The 17,747-nt window shown below is 40.4% G+C and overlaps 1 protein-coding gene across 1 annotated transcript in view; it reads right to left on the bottom strand.

The window, feature by feature from the left end:
* met (MET proto-oncogene, receptor tyrosine kinase) overlaps positions 1-17,747 on the bottom strand; it is a 68,520-nt gene that overhangs the window by 2,080 nt on the left and 48,693 nt on the right. Inside the window, exons 12-20 of the mRNA XM_085359473.1 lie at positions 17,177-17,326; positions 12,198-12,351; positions 11,541-11,675; positions 10,242-10,520; positions 7,661-7,741; positions 2,080-2,261; positions 1,853-1,962; positions 1,419-1,584; positions 1,196-1,332 (exon numbers count right to left, since the gene is read on the bottom strand). Of these exons, the coding sequence (XP_085215599.1) occupies positions 1,196-1,332; positions 1,419-1,584; positions 1,853-1,962; positions 2,080-2,261; positions 7,661-7,741; positions 10,242-10,520; positions 11,541-11,675; positions 12,198-12,351; positions 17,177-17,326 (1,394 nt within the window). The remainder of the gene's footprint in view (positions 1-1,195; positions 1,333-1,418; positions 1,585-1,852; positions 1,963-2,079; positions 2,262-7,660; positions 7,742-10,241; positions 10,521-11,540; positions 11,676-12,197; positions 12,352-17,176; positions 17,327-17,747) is intronic.

Raw genomic sequence — 17,747 nt, 5'->3', positions numbered from 1 at the left:
ATTCTCTAAAGTTGTTTTATTTATTTTTTTTTGAAGAAGTGCCAATTTAGAAAACCAGTGTATGAGGGCAGCCCAAAAAAATTGCGCAAACACAAACACTTAGTGATTGTTCTGTACAGAGTCTGATTGCTGTTTATTTATGTCCATTAGCGACGAGGCATTTCTTTCTACAAACACAAGAGGTGAATTCTTGGTCACGGGAAACGTGAACTGTGTAGCCCCTGCTACAAAAAAAGCATTAGAAGGTGTTTGTAATGTTTGATATTTCTGTAATATAAATAGATATTGTAAACACGTCTTTTTGGGCGGACAAATCACGTGATCTGTTGTTATGTGGCCCAGCAAATAAGTGGTGGGCTCCCAGCAATCCTAGCAGTTTAGTCAGTTCTGGAGATCTTGAATGTGACTTTGGTTAAGTTATTGCATATTTTTTCTTGGTGTAATGACTTTATTTATTATATTGTAGCTCTAAAATATCCATTTTTATTATTTGCACCAAAGCAAAATAACCATAAAACCCCCCAAAACAATTTAATGTTAAGACTTCAGGAACTAACACCTCCTTATTAACGAGTCTGCCATAATCTGGGACCCAAAACATCCTGTGAACACTCGTGGATGAAACATTGCACAAATATTTGCAGATGTGCATCATCTCCTGACGTCTGTTTAATTTATAGCTTGGGAAATTTGGGCCTCTGCCTCCTCACCTGAACACTCCCATTCCCCTCTAACGTCCACACACACTATGCACCTTATGATGTTATCTGGGATGTATGAGATCATTCTTGGCATTTGCTTCACAGGCCAGAGTTTAATGGATAAGAGCAAGTGTTAAGTGAGCTTTGCTGAAAATGACTGAGTTTAAAAAAAAAAAAAAAGGATTTTCTTTTGTTATTTTAAGAGTTTCAGGTAAGTTTGCTTGAAACAGTCTAAACAGTCCTGGTTTGACAAGTGATTGGCAGCAGTTCCAATGTGAACTGTTCCAAAGAAAACTGGAAAAACTCGACTGTGTCAAGAGAAAAGGTTTTCTTAACACTTCCAGTAACTCTTTCACTAATGGGTCAGCACTTCACATACCACAGCAACAAGTGCTCAGCAATCAGAATCAAGAAGCCTTTAGAAAAGAAATGTTGTACTCGCACTGGTTTTCCATTTAAATTAACTTCTGCATACTGTATGTGCGCACACTCACAGGGCATCAGGGCAGAACTCGGGCTGCAGCAGCCTCCTCCCCTGCAGGAGGAACACCGTGATGTCGAAGGAGTTCACATCAGAATACGGCGGAGCTCCGCGGGTCATGAGTTCCCATAGCAATACGCCAAAAGACCACTACATGGAGAGTTTCATTGTTATCCCTTTAATGACATACTTGTTGTTCTGATGTAAACAGTTAAACACTGCTAAAAAGTCCTCACCACGTCTGATTTGGTGGTAAACTTGTGCGTCTGCAGACTCTCCAGAGCCATCCATTTAACGGGCAGCTTGACTCCACTCTTGTTGTGAACGCTGTAATACTCTTTGTCATAAACATCTCTGGCCAGGCCGAAGTCTGCCACCTTTACTGTGTAGCTCTCATCCAGCCTGTCGGGGAAAACACGAAATGCCTTTTTTACTTCATTTTAACAATAACTGAAATAATTAACTTATTACTATACTAATTATAGTATTATAGTACTATTTTCTTTGACTATTTTCTACTTGCCATTGTTATAAGGTACTTATTCTACTCTTTATTGCTCTCTTGATTCTGTCTCTTCCCACCTGTATTTACTTCTATTTTCTGCTGTGTTGTGCCTTTTTATATTTAAAACACCATCACTTGATGCTAAATGAGTAAATGCCAGCTCACATGCAGTTCCTGGCAGCCAGGTCTCGGTGGACAAACTTCTTGCTGGCCAGATACTCCATCCCTCTGGCCACCTGCAGCCCAAAGCCCATCAGGTCCTTAACTGTTGGGTTCTGGAAGAATCAATTACAGTCACCTTGTTGCACATCATCAAACTTGTGAAATGTGTCTTGAAATGAACTAAAGTTCTGGTGCAGAAATTTGCAACATGCTTATATGTGGGCCCTTACATGTCCCTCATCACGGATGAAGTTGCGCAGGTCGCCGTGTTTCATATACGGAAGAACCACCAGGGGTGAGCCCTCTGGCGGAAGGCAGATACCCAACAGGGAGAGAACGTTGGGGTGGCTGAAGTCCTTCATGATGATCCCCTCCTTCAGGAACTGAGACACCTCTTCCAAGTCTGTGATGCCTGATAAGAAAAAAACAAGTTGACATCATTTTCATGTTAGCTTAGTTAGTTTTTGACTTTTATCATGAAACATTTCTAAAATTCCCCCCGTAAAGTCAAAATAAAATACAGTTAAAGGGGACCTATTGTGGTTTTCCTTTTTAAATTATGAATGGGTCATTCTTACTATTCGGTGCCATTTGACTCCTAATGACATAATATGGTATATTTAGTGTAAAACTTGTCTAATGCTTATTTCTAAACCATTTTCTTGTATGTTTAACCCCCCTCTACCATAGAACACATTGATATATACACAGGATAAATACATTAAAAGTAAATTACTTTTATTTTAGCACAAGTCACTAAAGTACTATGTCCCCAGTCATGCTTGCTCGACTTCAGTTACAAATATAACTTAAAAAAAAAAAAATCTAGATTTTTCATCATTTCTGGATTGGCTTATTTCTAATATTCCTCATCAAATGTTCTTTTTTATTATTAATGCATGTTTAATACTTAAAATCTTTAAAAAATGTTGTGTCCCTGAATCAACTGTCACCCCTGTTACTCTGATAAGAATTCCATAGAACACATCACCTGATTATTCTTTTAGTCACATGACACTCCCGGATGTAACATATTTTGGAGGGAAAACTTTCAAGAAGAAGACGAGTAAGTACCACTCTTTAATCAACCCTTTTTTCAATGTTTTAGCAAGATTTTGTAATGTGGCAAAGCATAACACGTCCAACCTGTTACGCTTATTAATAGTGGAAACAATTTTTTTTTTGTAATTTTTATAATATGGCTAATAAACATGTTAAAAATGGTTCTTAGTGGTCACCATGTACTAGCTTGTTGTTCATCATACTAGTAGTAATGGCTAAGTTTAGCATAAAATCTCCCCCCTGTTACCGTCACCCCTGTTATTGCTATGCACTGTAACAGGGGGGACACATGGTAACAGGGGGGACGTAAGATGATAGAAGTTTAGTTTTTGGGTTGATTGCAAGCAGAAAATAAAGGCCTTCTTCTTAAGAGATGACGTCAGTCGGATGACAACAGGACGAAAGCAAACTGTAACTCAAAAGAAAATAAAAAAACAGAAACGTTTGCTAACTGATTCACTGAAGAATCTGCACCATAAGTTTCTTTCAGAAACTGAGCATCAGGTCTCATATTCTTGTTTCTGCACCTTAAGACCATTTTGGGTTGTGGTGCCCACAGAAGCTAATCGTGAAACCTGTCAGTGCAGGACACATGAGAACTTACAGTTCATGGCCAATGCCCTGTACGTCCAAGGTCTGTCAGCAACAAAACACATTGAAGAGATGGTAGATGCAACAATGTGTGATGCTAAATCCAAAGTCTGTGCATACGGTGAGTGCAAAGACTGTTTCAGTACAACACACACACTCTTGAGACCTCCTAACAGCACAGAGATAGCCTTTACCAAGTGGTCTCTAGAAGAGAATGAAAAATTAAATGATGGAGAGGTATCTGGTAAAAAGTCAACAATTACAGTGAAGACAACTGTCATGACAACAGAGGATGCACTTGCAGGGGAATTTCATGACGGACTACTCAGATTTAGGCGGCACGTCTTTAATATCCGATGGCAGTATAGGGCCTACAGACAACTGAGAGAAAATTTGAGAAACGATGAATGTCTGCTACATGTAGATTTTAGTGAGAACTACTCCTGTAAGTATTCTCAAGAAGTACAAGCAGTCCACTTCGGAGGGTCACACCAGCAGGCAACCCTACATACTGGAGTACTGTACACTGCAGCTGAACAGTCACCAGTAACATTCTGCTCTATCTCACCTTCCAGGCGGCATGATCCCCCTGCGATATGGGCCCATCTTGACCCTGTGTTAGACATGATCAGAGAAAGATACCCTCTTATCAAACACCTCCATGTCTTCAGCGATGGTCCAGCTACACAATACAAACAAAAGGGCAACTTTTACCTGCTCTCAAAAGAGCCATTCAAAAAAGGGTTCAAAAACATCAGCTGGAACTTTTTTGAGGCCAGCCATGGAAAGGGGGCTCCAGATGGTATTGGAGCCACCCTTAAAAGGTCAGCTGACACAATTGTCCGCCATGGAGGAGATATCCCCAACGCAGAAGCTATGTTTCACAAGCTGAGAGACATGGGCACTTCAGTGGAACTTTTTTTTGTGGGAGAAGATGATGTTGAGAGGAAAGTAAAAGAAATTATTGATGGACCGACACTTGTGCCTGTCAAAGGAACCATGAAAATCCACCAAGTACTCAGTTTCTCTCCAGGAACAATAAAATACAGGGACATAACCTGCCTTTGCCAGGCAGACAAAGGTGTACTGGACTGTGAATGCTATGGCCTGAAGGAGATAAGCCTTAGTCAAGAGGCAAGTCCACATTGCACTGAGGGACCAACCCGGCCTGAGAACATCACAAAAGATCATATTGGTCAGTGGTGCATTATCAACTACGATGGTGAACCCTACCCAGGAATCATTCTGGAGGTTGAAGAGGATGTTAAAGTGAAATGCATGCACAAGAACGGGACCAACAAGTTCCACTGGCCAAGTCCATGTGAGGACATAACCTGGTATAGGGATGACCAGGTTGTGTGTCTGATGAAAGAACCAACACCTTTGAATAAGAGGTCAGTTCAGCTGGAGAGGAAAGTGTGGGATTTCGTTGAAAAAAACTGGAGTTGCTGGTCTGTTGCATAGGTAAAATGTGTGAGAAAAATGTTCATTATGTTGGGTGTACAGTGAAAATTTGCTTGTTTAATGTGGACATGTATCTACCTGTGTTGGTTGGACGGGCATGGTGAAGGTGTTCAAAGTTTCTTTAAGGTGGTATTTTTTGTCACTGATGTTATGTCCACCCTGTTACCTCCTGTCCACCCTGTTTCTCCTCTGTCCACCCTGTTACCTGTGTGTTTCTTTTGTTAATTAAATCAAATCAACAAACTTAATGCATGTCTCTTTGGTTATTGGGAGGGAATGAATCAGCAAAATTAAGTTACTTAAAAATGGCGCCAATTTTTTTTTTATATTCCCTTTGAATCTAAAAACAATCTTTTGAAATTACACTGTGTCTTAAAACTGAACCTGTCTTCTTTCAATATAATGCTTGTTTAAAATACTTCCTTGAAATTTCCTTGCAGATTTTAAAAAGGGACATTGTAGCTTTTAGAAAATGTAAATATTACTATAACTGTGTATTCAAAACAGTTATTAATAGAAAATTGAATGTCCTGTAACAGGGTGGACATTTGGCACGTCATGGGTAAAGACTTTGATTTTAAAAAATATTATAATATAATATCCTTAGCTGGACCAATACATTTTTCTTATAGGTTGAAAATCCCTCTTTTAGATGAAATGTTAAAATAATTCAAAATTTTGTATTTTTTGATGAAGAGTGATCACACTGAAATGGCACCGAATAGTAGGAATGACCCGAATACAGCCGTTCATCCCCACCCATCTTATGATCAACCCTTCTGTTTGAACTGGGCAGCCAATGAGAAGAAAGTTGGCTTAAGGGGAGAGGAGCTAAAATAGCTTATTTCACACTAAAAACATGAATTTAGTTGCTGCATCAAGGCCCAGAATAAAATAAAAAGATTAAGGGGCTGAATTGGCCCTCTTTAAATGTTTTCTTTGTTTATGAACATTTGACATTTGGAAACTGGCAGGAATGATAATTGTATGATAAGGTGCAACTCTCCTGTCATGATATCAGTGGGAAGCCCTTCCTTAGATACCTTTGGGGAAAGAGAATGCTGATAGAAACCCATCTAAGAAAACACCCTCCCTGAAGATTCACCCCAGACTTGACCCATTCCCATTTGCCAATTGCATCCCTGCTTCTGGTGTCTTGCACTTTAGCCCTGCTGACTTTGCTATAATCTAGTTAGAAATGGAAGCTCTTTAGCCTTCAGCTGAGGTTAGACCCCAAAGGCAGAAAGAGAAGACATTTGATTTCAGTTTTGATTCTCAAGTTTTTCTGTGAGGAGAATGTCTCTATTACATAAACTACTCGTGCTTGTCATAAAACATATTTGCCATTCAACTAGATATCATAGTAACAGCTACATTAGGATAAAGGAATCAGTTTAAGCTACTGACTGCAACAAAATTGAATTGCACGTTCACTACAATTGTCCTACCACCGAAAATTATCCTACTACCTCTTATCCTACCATCCTTGTGGTTTGCGTCCCCCAGCAGCTGCACAGGTCCTTTCCCCATATTGTTCCTGCATCAATCTCCCTTGCTGCAACTGACAGGTTACACGATTAGCCGGGACCCTAATGCTGTCCTCACTATCGAATGCTCATTCATCACCATCATTTCAAGCCTGAAAAGGATTCAGGCTTCTGATGAGATGAGATCTTTAATGCCATTGGGAGCGCGGTGATATCATACAATAAGTATGCAATATAATATAACTAGATGAATGATTGAATAACTGTAGCTGGATGCAAATCCGTTTTGACAACAACAGTGTCTTTAGTCTGTGTGTGCCGGGTGAAGGAGGGGTCATGATGCATTTTAACCAGGGAAGCCTCAGTTTGCACACACCTGACTCTTATTTATTAATTACATTTACTTGGAGTGAGATTTTCAGAGTGAGACACATGGTTATGCTCCTTGGAGCACTCCAATGGCATTTGTTTACATACTGTACATATTTTCTGAATTAGGCTCTTGAGGCCTAAATATTGGGTTAAAAGTCACAAAAGTGGTTGTCTTTTTACCTGGATAAAGCACTGTGGTAACTTTGAGTGAACCCATAAGCTGGTTGGGAGCAGGTTAAACTACTCTATCCAAACTCTGTGTCATATTGTCAGAGAGTGTATTAATTAGGTGATGCAGAAGATTGATCTGGAGTCCATCTGCTTCAAAATTTAACGTTGTGCATTCAGAGGTGTTCTTCTTGGTTGTAACGAGTGGTTATTTGAGTTACTGTTGCCTCAGCTTGAAGCAATCTGGCCATTCTTTTCTGACTTCTGACAACAAAATGACATTTTCCCCACCGCCCCATTGTTTCTTTTTTGGTTCATTCACTGAAAAGGTTGTGTAGTTGCTGATTACACATTTGCATTAATGAGCAGCAGAGGTATTCCTAATGAAGTGGTTTTGGTGTATATGTGTGTATTTGTATACAAGTTCATTGAAATGCAGGCACCTTATTCAAGCTTAAGGATAGCTGATAAAGAACATAGTAACGGTGAGGTGAGAAACAGTACCATTGGTTTAATAATTTAAAAAATGTGCAATTAAATATTTCACTTATCACTGTTGGAAAGAAAACACTATAGAAAGAAATAAAAAAACTGAAAGACCCTCCACCCGCCAAAAAACACCATAAAACCAAAGCTAACACATTGATGAAAAAAAACCTGTACTTACGGTTCAGGGACTTGACGGCACAGTGTAGCTTCTGCCCGTCTGGCTCAAGCAGCGTTCCGTGAAAAACACAGCCGAAATGGCCTGCAGGTTACAACACGACGTACAGCATTAGTCAGTCATCATCGGGGAAATGAAAACCTCGTGTTTAAACCTGTAAAGGACTAACAAATAGCACTTCTTTACCCCACACAAATGACAGTGATAAATGGGATGCAACACTTTCAGGTCCAATGACAATAGGATCCAGCTGTGATGGAGGCCACACCATTAGTGGTAATAGATCTGTTACCACTGTGCCATAAAACAATGATTTAATCACAAACTTGGCTAGAAAACAGTTAAGAGTTTGTTAAGGTCATGCTTCTATAATGGGTTACTGGAACCCTTGAGGCCCAAGCTGACATAAAATTTGACGATCCTACTTTTCACCGTGACTCAGAAACATAACAAAAGCATGAAGGTGAAATTTGGCGGTCCATCAAAGCAAACTGAGACAAGCAGATTCCAATTGCTTGCGCGCGTGTCTGTGAATGTAATTTAGGTCAGATATTCTGCTTCATGGCTTGATGTACTCATAGATTCAGTCGGTAAACCGCAGTTTCTAAATCTTACCCATAAATGGACACCCCCCACCCCAACTAAATTAGCCACTTAGCATTCATCGATCAATGAATATCATGGTTTAAATAAGCCTTTGTCTCGAAAGAATGATTTTAGCCATGTGCACCCTTTTAATCGGCCTCACAGCAGTACCAGGAATAACAAACATGTCTGTCCTCTGCATACATACAAAAATGAAATTTTGGTGCAACAGCATCGAGGTGATTTGATTGATCCATGGAGAAAAAAAAAAGAAGAAATAGCCTCTCTCGTGTGTTTCACACTCGAAACAGCAAATTCACCATCACACTAAACCTTAGACCTCCAAGTAACTCAGTATTCATTAGTACCCCGTATAAGCTCATAACCAGTGCCAAACCCGCTTGAGTTATTATACATTTTATTGAATTATAACTCTGCTTTAAGACATGAAGGCCTGCCCCAGACGGGGAGGGGTGCAGGAATTAAATAAGCGCGGCGTGCTTCTATCACGTCCTTGCAGATGGCTGGTGTTGGATTACAACTCTCAACAATGGATCCTGGGAATACTAGCTGTGAACAAATCATCCTACGCCACTTTGAAAAACTCCAGCCACCAAATCCAGACTTCAGGGGATAATTCAGCCAAGGGGGCAGAGGGCTGTTGTGGGTGACACGGAGGGGTTTGGGTCTTTTTCTCCTCTTGAAACTGAATTTGATCTGCGACTGTGAGCCGCCTACTTAAATGTCACCATGTGAAGTGATTTTGTGTCTGCATGTCAGGGTTGCGGTTTGATAATGCAGGCAATTAAAACCTTTGTGGGTAACTTTAACTTTTGTATAGCTTAACATAAATCCTAAATATATTCTTGCGTTACAACAACCACAATCTTGAAAATTGCTCATAATTTTTTTTACAGTATTATTTCTCTATTTCAGAAAAACAGGTTTAAGTTACACATGTGTATAGAAATGTTGAGATTGGTGAATGCTAAATGGACTGTGATGTCTATACGCTGATGGAACATAAAGGTAAATAAACACATCTCAATAGAAGACAACCTTGAACCTTACTAAAAAAGTATACATAGATGCAATAGAGTGAATGTTTTATAACAGAGCTAATTGGAGAGTGGTGTAATGGTGCAGTGGTTAGCACTCTCACAGCAAAAGGCTTCTGTGTCTGGACCTAAAAGTAAAGTAAAGTAATGAAACGTAATGTAGAGCTGAGTATATATATAACATAATGGAACTTAGCTAAATGGAACATAGCCTATTGTAACGTACCGTGGCGTAATGTAATGTAGCATAACGTAACATAGCGTAGCATAATGGATGTAACATAACAAAATGTAAATCCAAAACTGTTCAGTTCTTGTTACGACTGACAAAAACAAGTCAATCTCCACAAACTTCCTGTTAAAAGAACCACATAATACAAATTTAGATTGTGTTACTTTGGCTGTGTTCATCTTGTATATATCTGGGTGTTAATTTGTGACCGACCACAAAGGCATAGCAAATGGATTGATTTTTATGCCTCGAGTCCAGATACTTTTTTATTTTCTCTATAAATGCAAACTGACACTGGACCAAGACTGCGAGATTATAAACACTGGCGCTGTTTTGAGGTCAATTTAATCACCCTTGTATTGTGTATATTATATATAGTGTGCACTATTTCATCAGAGTGCACAATTTAGGCATGCTGTACAACACTAACAACAGTTCATTTTGATTTCAGGTTAGTGCTTTTGGTGAGTACTTAATTATCACTGCATTTTTGAATGGTCACAATGATAATGGATGCTCATTTCCAGCTGCGGAAAACAGCTGAAATGAATCTATCATTATTTTTCATCTATCATTATTTTTCCTTTCCTTGCATCAATGCAAGGAAAGGAACACATCCTTTATGTGTTCATTAAAAGATTTGACACAGCAGTTTGCACTAGATCTTCATACACAACAGTTTCTACACAATGAAATGTTTGCTTCTCACCTCTGCCGATGACCTGGTTGAGATGGAGAAGCAGCCGCTCCCTGGCGATCACCACGTGCTGCACTTCAGTCAGTAGGTCTGGGTGGAGGCAGGATGGGTCGATGTGGACCGGCGCCATTAGCAGGGGTGATACCAAATCGCCATCCATCCCCATTCCCATCCCCAGACCCATCCCTATCCCACCTCCTAAGGCACCCAGTCTGGGAGACAGCAGTTCCCCATTGCCCCCATAAATAGGAGGAGCTGCTCGGCATGTCTCGGGCCTGTCGGTGCCCTGATCTGGAGAAGCAAGGGACATGGTAGGGTCAGAGGTCAGTGACTGTATCAGCAGTGCCTCGAGATGTCAAATTGCAATATATGATCAGAGAAGGATGGCTATGAAGGCAGAAAGAAACTTAACACTGTAATTGAGGTCGACAGAGGAGGAAAAACAAAGGTTTTCTTCAATGATTATAGTAGAAGGAAAATGAATTCCAAACTACCCACATTTTATTTAAAAGCCAGAACAAAAAACAGCCAAACGGAGTGGACACAGCTGTTAAGCTCAGCTACTGATCCTACAACCAAACCTCCTCCTACAACCTGTCCCTGCGGGCAAGCTTTAGTTCATTAGTAAGTCTATCTTCTTAGATTTTAAGCCTTTCAAGTCACATTTTAGCAGCTGGAAAATAACTTTGACCATGACACTAAATATCATGATACAAGCCTCTCACAGCCTGAGGATGCAAACTGAGAGAACAAAAAACACAGTTTTAGAACCACAGTTTTGCCTGATGGTCAACAACTCTACAATCATCCACCAATTGTGTTGGCTGTGTGTTAGAAACAGGCCATGGTGACAGATTAAGAAAATGATAATTGCTTAAAATTAATGTGTTTGGAATGGTAATCTGTATCATGATAATACTTTTAAATTATTTGATTTTTATAGATAATAACTAACCAAATCAAATGCATTATCAAAGAATCAATCACAAACCAACAGAGAGATGACATAGCTCTTTAGAGCTCTTTAGTCTTTTTATTTCGGGAGATTTGACACAAATGGTTAATTACCTGTCTGTTTCTAGTGCTACAAAGAAAGCGTTTCTGCGGAGCAATAAAATGCTTCCTTGAAATGGACAAAAGTGCTTAATTCATCAAGGCAAGGGTTGTTAATTCACAGCATGTACAGTAAGGCATGCATGGCTAGCATTAGCGTTTAGCCCCACGGTGAGGGAAGCAGAGTAGATAGGAGGGAGAAAGGTGGAGTAGGAGAAGAGGTTGACAGGTGGGGAGGGGCTTATCTGGTTGACGTACCCTCCAGCAGGGTTGTTCTATAGTCGACTGACTCGTGGGAGACCATTTCGTTAGTGGGGCTGACACTCCTCGCGTTAGCCAGCCTGTCCAGATGCTGGATGTGACCCCGGCCATCATACCACACCTCAGACAGATCTAGAGACAAAGGGCAACGGGATGTAGAAAATGTAATGGAAAATTCAGTGGAATGGAAGGACGAGGAAGGACAGAAGGAGAGTAAAGATGGGTGTGTGGGGGTGGGTGGACAGGAGGGAGGTAGAGACGAATTACTGAGAAAGGCGAAGCATTTCCACCAGTGCGCCCCTCAGACAAACTTTTAAACGTCAAACCGACCAGGCAAAATGAAACCCAGCAGACACACATGCACACAGGTTAGAAGAAACACACTGAAGTTCATTTGCAATTATGTATTATATATGCAAATTATTAACACTTTTCTTAAATCATTGGTGAGCTGCTGCAATCTAATCAAACATTTTCAAGGAAAATGGCATTCTGGTCATTTAATAAACTGTCTGGATTTGTGAGTACATGTCATAATTAAAATAACATTTTGGAGCAGATAACATTAAAAATAATGGTGTTATGGTGATATCAAATGGCTCTAAGCCTCAAAACCCAGAGTGTCGTGGGCTCTGTGACCCTCTTTGGTCTTACCATCAATGTGTTTGTTCTTCTTCCACATCAGCAGCGATCCCAGCAGCAGCAACAGCAAGCTGACGCACACGCAGCCCACAACGAGGCCCGTGTAGTCCTGCTCCTGTGCCAGCGTCACCTTGCCAAGATGTCTGATGGAGTCTGCCTGACGCCACTGAAAATGGTTCATGGGATAAACAATATGATCAAACTGTCACTCACTAGAGGCCCCACTTTGTGCACTTTGTTTACTTTAAACAGTTTACACTTAATTAATTTAAAACTTTCTAATAAATATTACTTTCAGTATGACAATTAAAGTAGACATTTTTTCTCAAACAGTTACATGCTGGAAGAACGATGTAGCAGTGTTGGTGAGCAGCAGTGTTACCACTGTAAGTGTAATCGAGTTCCTGACATTTCAAATTGGAGACAGGGCTCATTATGCATAGTTTTTGTATGAATACAGCCTTTCTCACAATGTCTCAAGTTATCTTCCTGAAATAGCCTTGCAGCCCTTGCTCTATTGACAAATAGTTTTGCATTTATGTCATCATAAGAAGCAGGCATGTGTTTTCTCTTGTGTTGGCTCTGCTCTTTACTCTTTTGGGGTTTATTAACACACCTGACCATGAGGTTGACGAGCATTTTAAACGATAATTAAGTACCACTGGGTTGACTGATTTCCTGTACACGTTTTCACAGTTCTAGCAATTGCTTGAGGTAGCACCTCATTGTTCTGTGTTTCTACGACAAAGTGGGACCATTTAGGTCTTCGAAGGATGCTTTTACTGTATTTCTTAGTATAAAAGAAACGTTAAATGACCTGGGAGTGCTGTGATTACTTGAGCTGTAAGTGATACACTTCTTCAGAGTAACAACCTAACAAAAGATGAAAAAACTCATGACCTCTGCAGCCCAACACTGCTGGTGTGTGTGGACTGGAAACCACTGAAGGATCTGCTTCTAAATGTTAAACATGATCCCTCATCTTAAGCTTATTACAAATTAACTTTCCTACAGCTGCATAGGGTCATTTTTCTAATACTTATAGACTGCACTATGGTGTCTGTAGGAAGAAGCTTGAATAATAATGACTATCATAGCAGACATGATACATATGCAATGTCATGCATGCATATATGGCCATGCATGCCACAAAAGCTTTTAAAAACGTGAAGCTGGCACTCAGTCACACACACACACACACACACACACACACACACACACACACACACACACACACACACACACACACACACACACACACACACACACACTCTGTTGCCACAGTCTGCAGCCAGATTACATCAGTGATATTGCTTCTGCCATTATTAGGTTCTGTGGAAATGAGGTTTCCACTGCTGCTTGCTGCTGCAGATGGGATGATGTGTGTGTGTGTTTGTGAGTGTGCGTGCCTGTCTGTCTGTGTGTGTAAATGAGACTGTCTGGACATGTCTGAAGGTAGGGGATATATGAATGCGAATATGTGTAAGTGTGTGTGTATGTGTGCGTGTGTTGCTGTCTGAAGGCTTGTGGCGCTAAAGGATATTGGCTGACCCTCCCCTGAGATAAAAGCTTTCCTCTGAAGTCCAGTTCACAAGTCAACAGTGATGAGCTAGATAGCTTTCGGTCTGGAGGCGAGTGGATGTTATCTCTAAGGATGACATGAAGAGGTCTATAGCTCAGCAAATTATATTAGTTTGCATCACAAGAGCGGGCATTTCTAAATCTACTATGATGATTGAAGGGCTGTTGGCTACAACGAAAAACACTCAAATTCTGGAGAAACAAATAATTGAGTTGTACTTTCTAAAATCTGTCGAGTAAGAACCTTAATGTGCCATATGATCATGGTGTGATATATGTTACTTTTATATCGAACAACATCACTTTTACGACACTTTGCAGTGTTGCAGGTTCATTTTCCAGCTAAAAATAGAAACTAAATATCTGCAAAATAATTCTGGACAGATTGTGGTCAGGTGTATACTGTTTTCTTTAACAATCCTGCATGTCAGGATAAAAACCAAACCTTGACGTCCAAAGAACTACATGAGAAATTGCAGTTGAAATTGAAGGACAACAGTCATCAGGCAGTTGCATAAAACTCTAATAGGACTGTTCATCATCCAGCCAATACCACCACTGTAATGAAGCATGGGGATAGTAGCATCATGCTATAGGTTGATTCTCAACAGCACAAGCAGGGAGACAGGTCAGACGTGAGGGAAGGATGAATGCGGCCAAATAAAGAGAGATCATACGACTTGAAACTGTGGCCATGACAACACTGGAGTACCTTATCCAGACTTATGCCACAGAACATTTGTTGAAAGACATGATGTGACAGACTGATAGAGTTCAAGTCCAAACACAGTTGTGCAAAGCCTGCAGACTTACCCAAGAACATGCCAAAGGAGCCTCAAAAATGTATCAATTAAGAATCTGATATTTAAAAATGCAACATTTTTAATATGACCAAAACTCAGTGAGCACACTGGAGTGTATAGTAGGAGCAGAAGTGACCTCAGTGCTGATGTATATTCAAGTGACAAGACAGCTGGTGTTTGAGGCTGTTCACTCAACACACTGTGTAAAAGACTCTTTCTGAGCTGTTTTTTATTAGGGACTGCATTAGAGCAGACTTATTGAAGTTTCCTGTAAATGATCTGGAACACTGAAGGAATGTAGCGTTTCCCATGAGTCCTCCCAGCAGACAATGGACTAATGGCAAAATGGTGTGGTTAAAGCCAACTGATGGCTTCTACAGCGATGCTAATTTTCATTTTATAATTTCTGTTATTACTGCTACTACTAATAAATAATAATAATGATAATAAATGATATAAAAACAACTTAAACCTGAGTTAATTGGTATTAAAACAAAATGTAATGAAATGTAAATAAAATACTAATGGAAACAAAAAAAAAGCTGCACATAATCTCTCCATCTTTCATCAGAATATATTACTGCTCTGTGGCGAGTCACCCTCGTTTCCTTCAGAAGCAGGTGCTGTTATATGATATGATACCTTTTATTGCTGAAATTCCTCCTGTGAGCCCAATAATACAAACAGAGGGGAGCTTTCATAAAAATGCACCACAAGTGGTTTTATGGGCTTTTGTTGTATCAAATCTATTCACCTCAGAATAGCTTTTAGAATTGTTTCATCATCCTCGGGCATTTGTGCAGGTAGAATCAGGGTTATGACTAGGGATGGGGATCGTTTAGGTTTTATCCGATACCGGTGCCAAATCGGTACTTTTGAAACGGTGCCGGTGCTCAAACGGTGCTCAAACCGGTGCTTAAAGAATGGAGAACACAAAATTGGTCCAAAAACCTCTCATGTTCAGCTGTTTTTTGTAAAAAGATAACAATGTTAGCCTTTTCTGCAGCTATGGGGCATATATGGTATCACTCTTGGCTGGAAGCAGTGCTTAAACAATGGAAAAAAACACAAACTTTGTCCAAAAACCTCTCATGTTTAACTGTTTTCCACTTTTTCTTTGGTCATTTTAGCCTTTTTAGCCAGGGTGAAGGGAGTATCTGCCATCAAACAAGAAGACAGCCGCATGTAGCTATGATGATGTTTGCTAGTTCACCTTACATGCATTAATGTAATAACGTGGTTAGCCTACTCAACGTAAATTAGCTACTCACGCAGAGAAGAACGGCTGCTGCTGCCACCATCATCCGTCATCATTTCTGCTACACTGGCAGGGCTAGGGGCCAGGACTCTCCTCTTCGTGTTTTTGGGGGATGTTGCATAACAGGCAACCCACCCGCAGTAGATGTGCTCGGTGTGAGGTCTCGCAGCAAGCTATCAAATACGGCGCATTTCTCGGCTTTTAAAAAAAACGCTATGCATCGCCAGGTGTTTCATCGGATTTGAGGTGTTACCTCCTTTGACAGTATCACAGTATCAGCTTAAAGCACTTGTTGCAGGCTGCTGAGTTTGCATATTTTGCTGTGAAGTACAGCCAGACTTTTGACCGCTTCGCCTTGGACATTTTTAATCTGTAGCTCTGCTCTAACAGAACGTACGTACCTGGCCCCGCCTACTATCCTCGGAAACGTAAAATGATTGGCTAGAATCTAAAGTGTATCACAGCTCAGGAAAAAAAAGCACCGAAATAAAGCACCGAAATGTGCGCTGCTTTTCGGTCTGGTTACTACCGTTTATGTCAGAACCGGTGCCATCATGGCACCGGACACCGGTACCCATCCCTAGTTATGACCAGTAAGTAGCTGGTTTGTTACAACCAACATACTTCTTTATCTCTGGCCAATATTTCACTGGATGAGTGAGACAGGTCACGGCACCGTGCATTGTCTTTAAGGAAATGAATACAGACTGAAACATTTAGCTTGCTATTACTAGCAAGGGGGGGTTATGTGTAAGTCTGGTGTGTGGATGCATGTTTGTGTTGAACTCAGTGAAAAAAAGGTTTTATTAACTGAGGTGTTAACTGACTGTTGGACACTTTGAGTGGAGGTATAGAGATGTGCTGCCAGTGTACTTATACATGGTGTGGTTTCTCTACTTTTCTGCACTTGTGTCTAAATTTTTAATTCTAGGATTTTTGTAGGTTCATCCATCCATCCATCCTCGAGCCTATCCCAGCTGTCATAGGGTGAGAGGCGAGGTACACCCTGGACAGATCGCCAGTCTGTCGCAGGGCTAACACACAACCATTCATGCTCACATTCACTCACGCATTCACACCTATGGGCAATTTGGATTAATCAATTAACCTATCCCCACAAACTGCATGTCTCGCATGCATGTTTTGTAGGTTTTAGGGACTAATGTGTAAGTGTTTATTTTTTGTTTTTTGACCATCGAAAAAACGAAAATCTGGCACATAGGGCTGGTAATAAACAGAATATAAATATCATTTTTATTGTTTTTATTCAAACTAAAACTTGATTCCATATTTGTGAAGCCATAACAACATCAGTCTCTTAGTGCCTGTGTAGTGCACATTTTTCTCACCTCCACCTGCAGCTCCTTGGCTGTGGCAACCTGTAGCTCAGTGGGTACGATGCACTGCAGAGTGTTTCCGACTAGAGTCAGACTCTCACAGCTGTGGTTGGAAACGGTGAGGACCTGACACTTCATTGCTTCCCTGTCCATCCGATCGCCCTGCAGTAGGGAGAACAGGGTTGGAAAGAGAGAAAAGAAGGATTAAGGAGGGAGCGAGAATAGGAAAAAGAAATGACATTTAAGATCAAAATTTTCCAAAGGTTGGTCAACTTGAAGATTGAAGTAGGACTCAACAACATTGCACCATACTTTAATACTAAGATAAAGGTTTACATATTTAATTAGCATTAATCAGTTCTAGTAACTTAATTTTACAGTTCTCTTGTGCAGTTGCAGAACTAATTCTCTTGCCTGGAGCCAAATTTCAGAGGCAAATTCATGGCTTTTTTTGAGGGCATACTGGAATTTGTAAGCAGAAGGCACCGAAACCAGAGGAAAGCATGCCAAAGCCAATGAGGTGCATCCTTCTTCTTCACAAAGTTAATGATGACTCATAGTGATTTAAACCAGTGAACACAAA

This window comes from Diplotaxodon limnothrissa, linkage group LG7, assembly GCF_057381915.1.
Source record: "Diplotaxodon limnothrissa isolate DT_005_m linkage group LG7, D_limnothrissa_male_GT1.1, whole genome shotgun sequence".
NCBI lineage: Eukaryota > Metazoa > Chordata > Actinopteri > Cichliformes > Cichlidae > Diplotaxodon > Diplotaxodon limnothrissa.
Note: the sequence above shows the minus strand (reverse complement) of the source record. Positions and strands in the feature narration are given on the sequence as shown.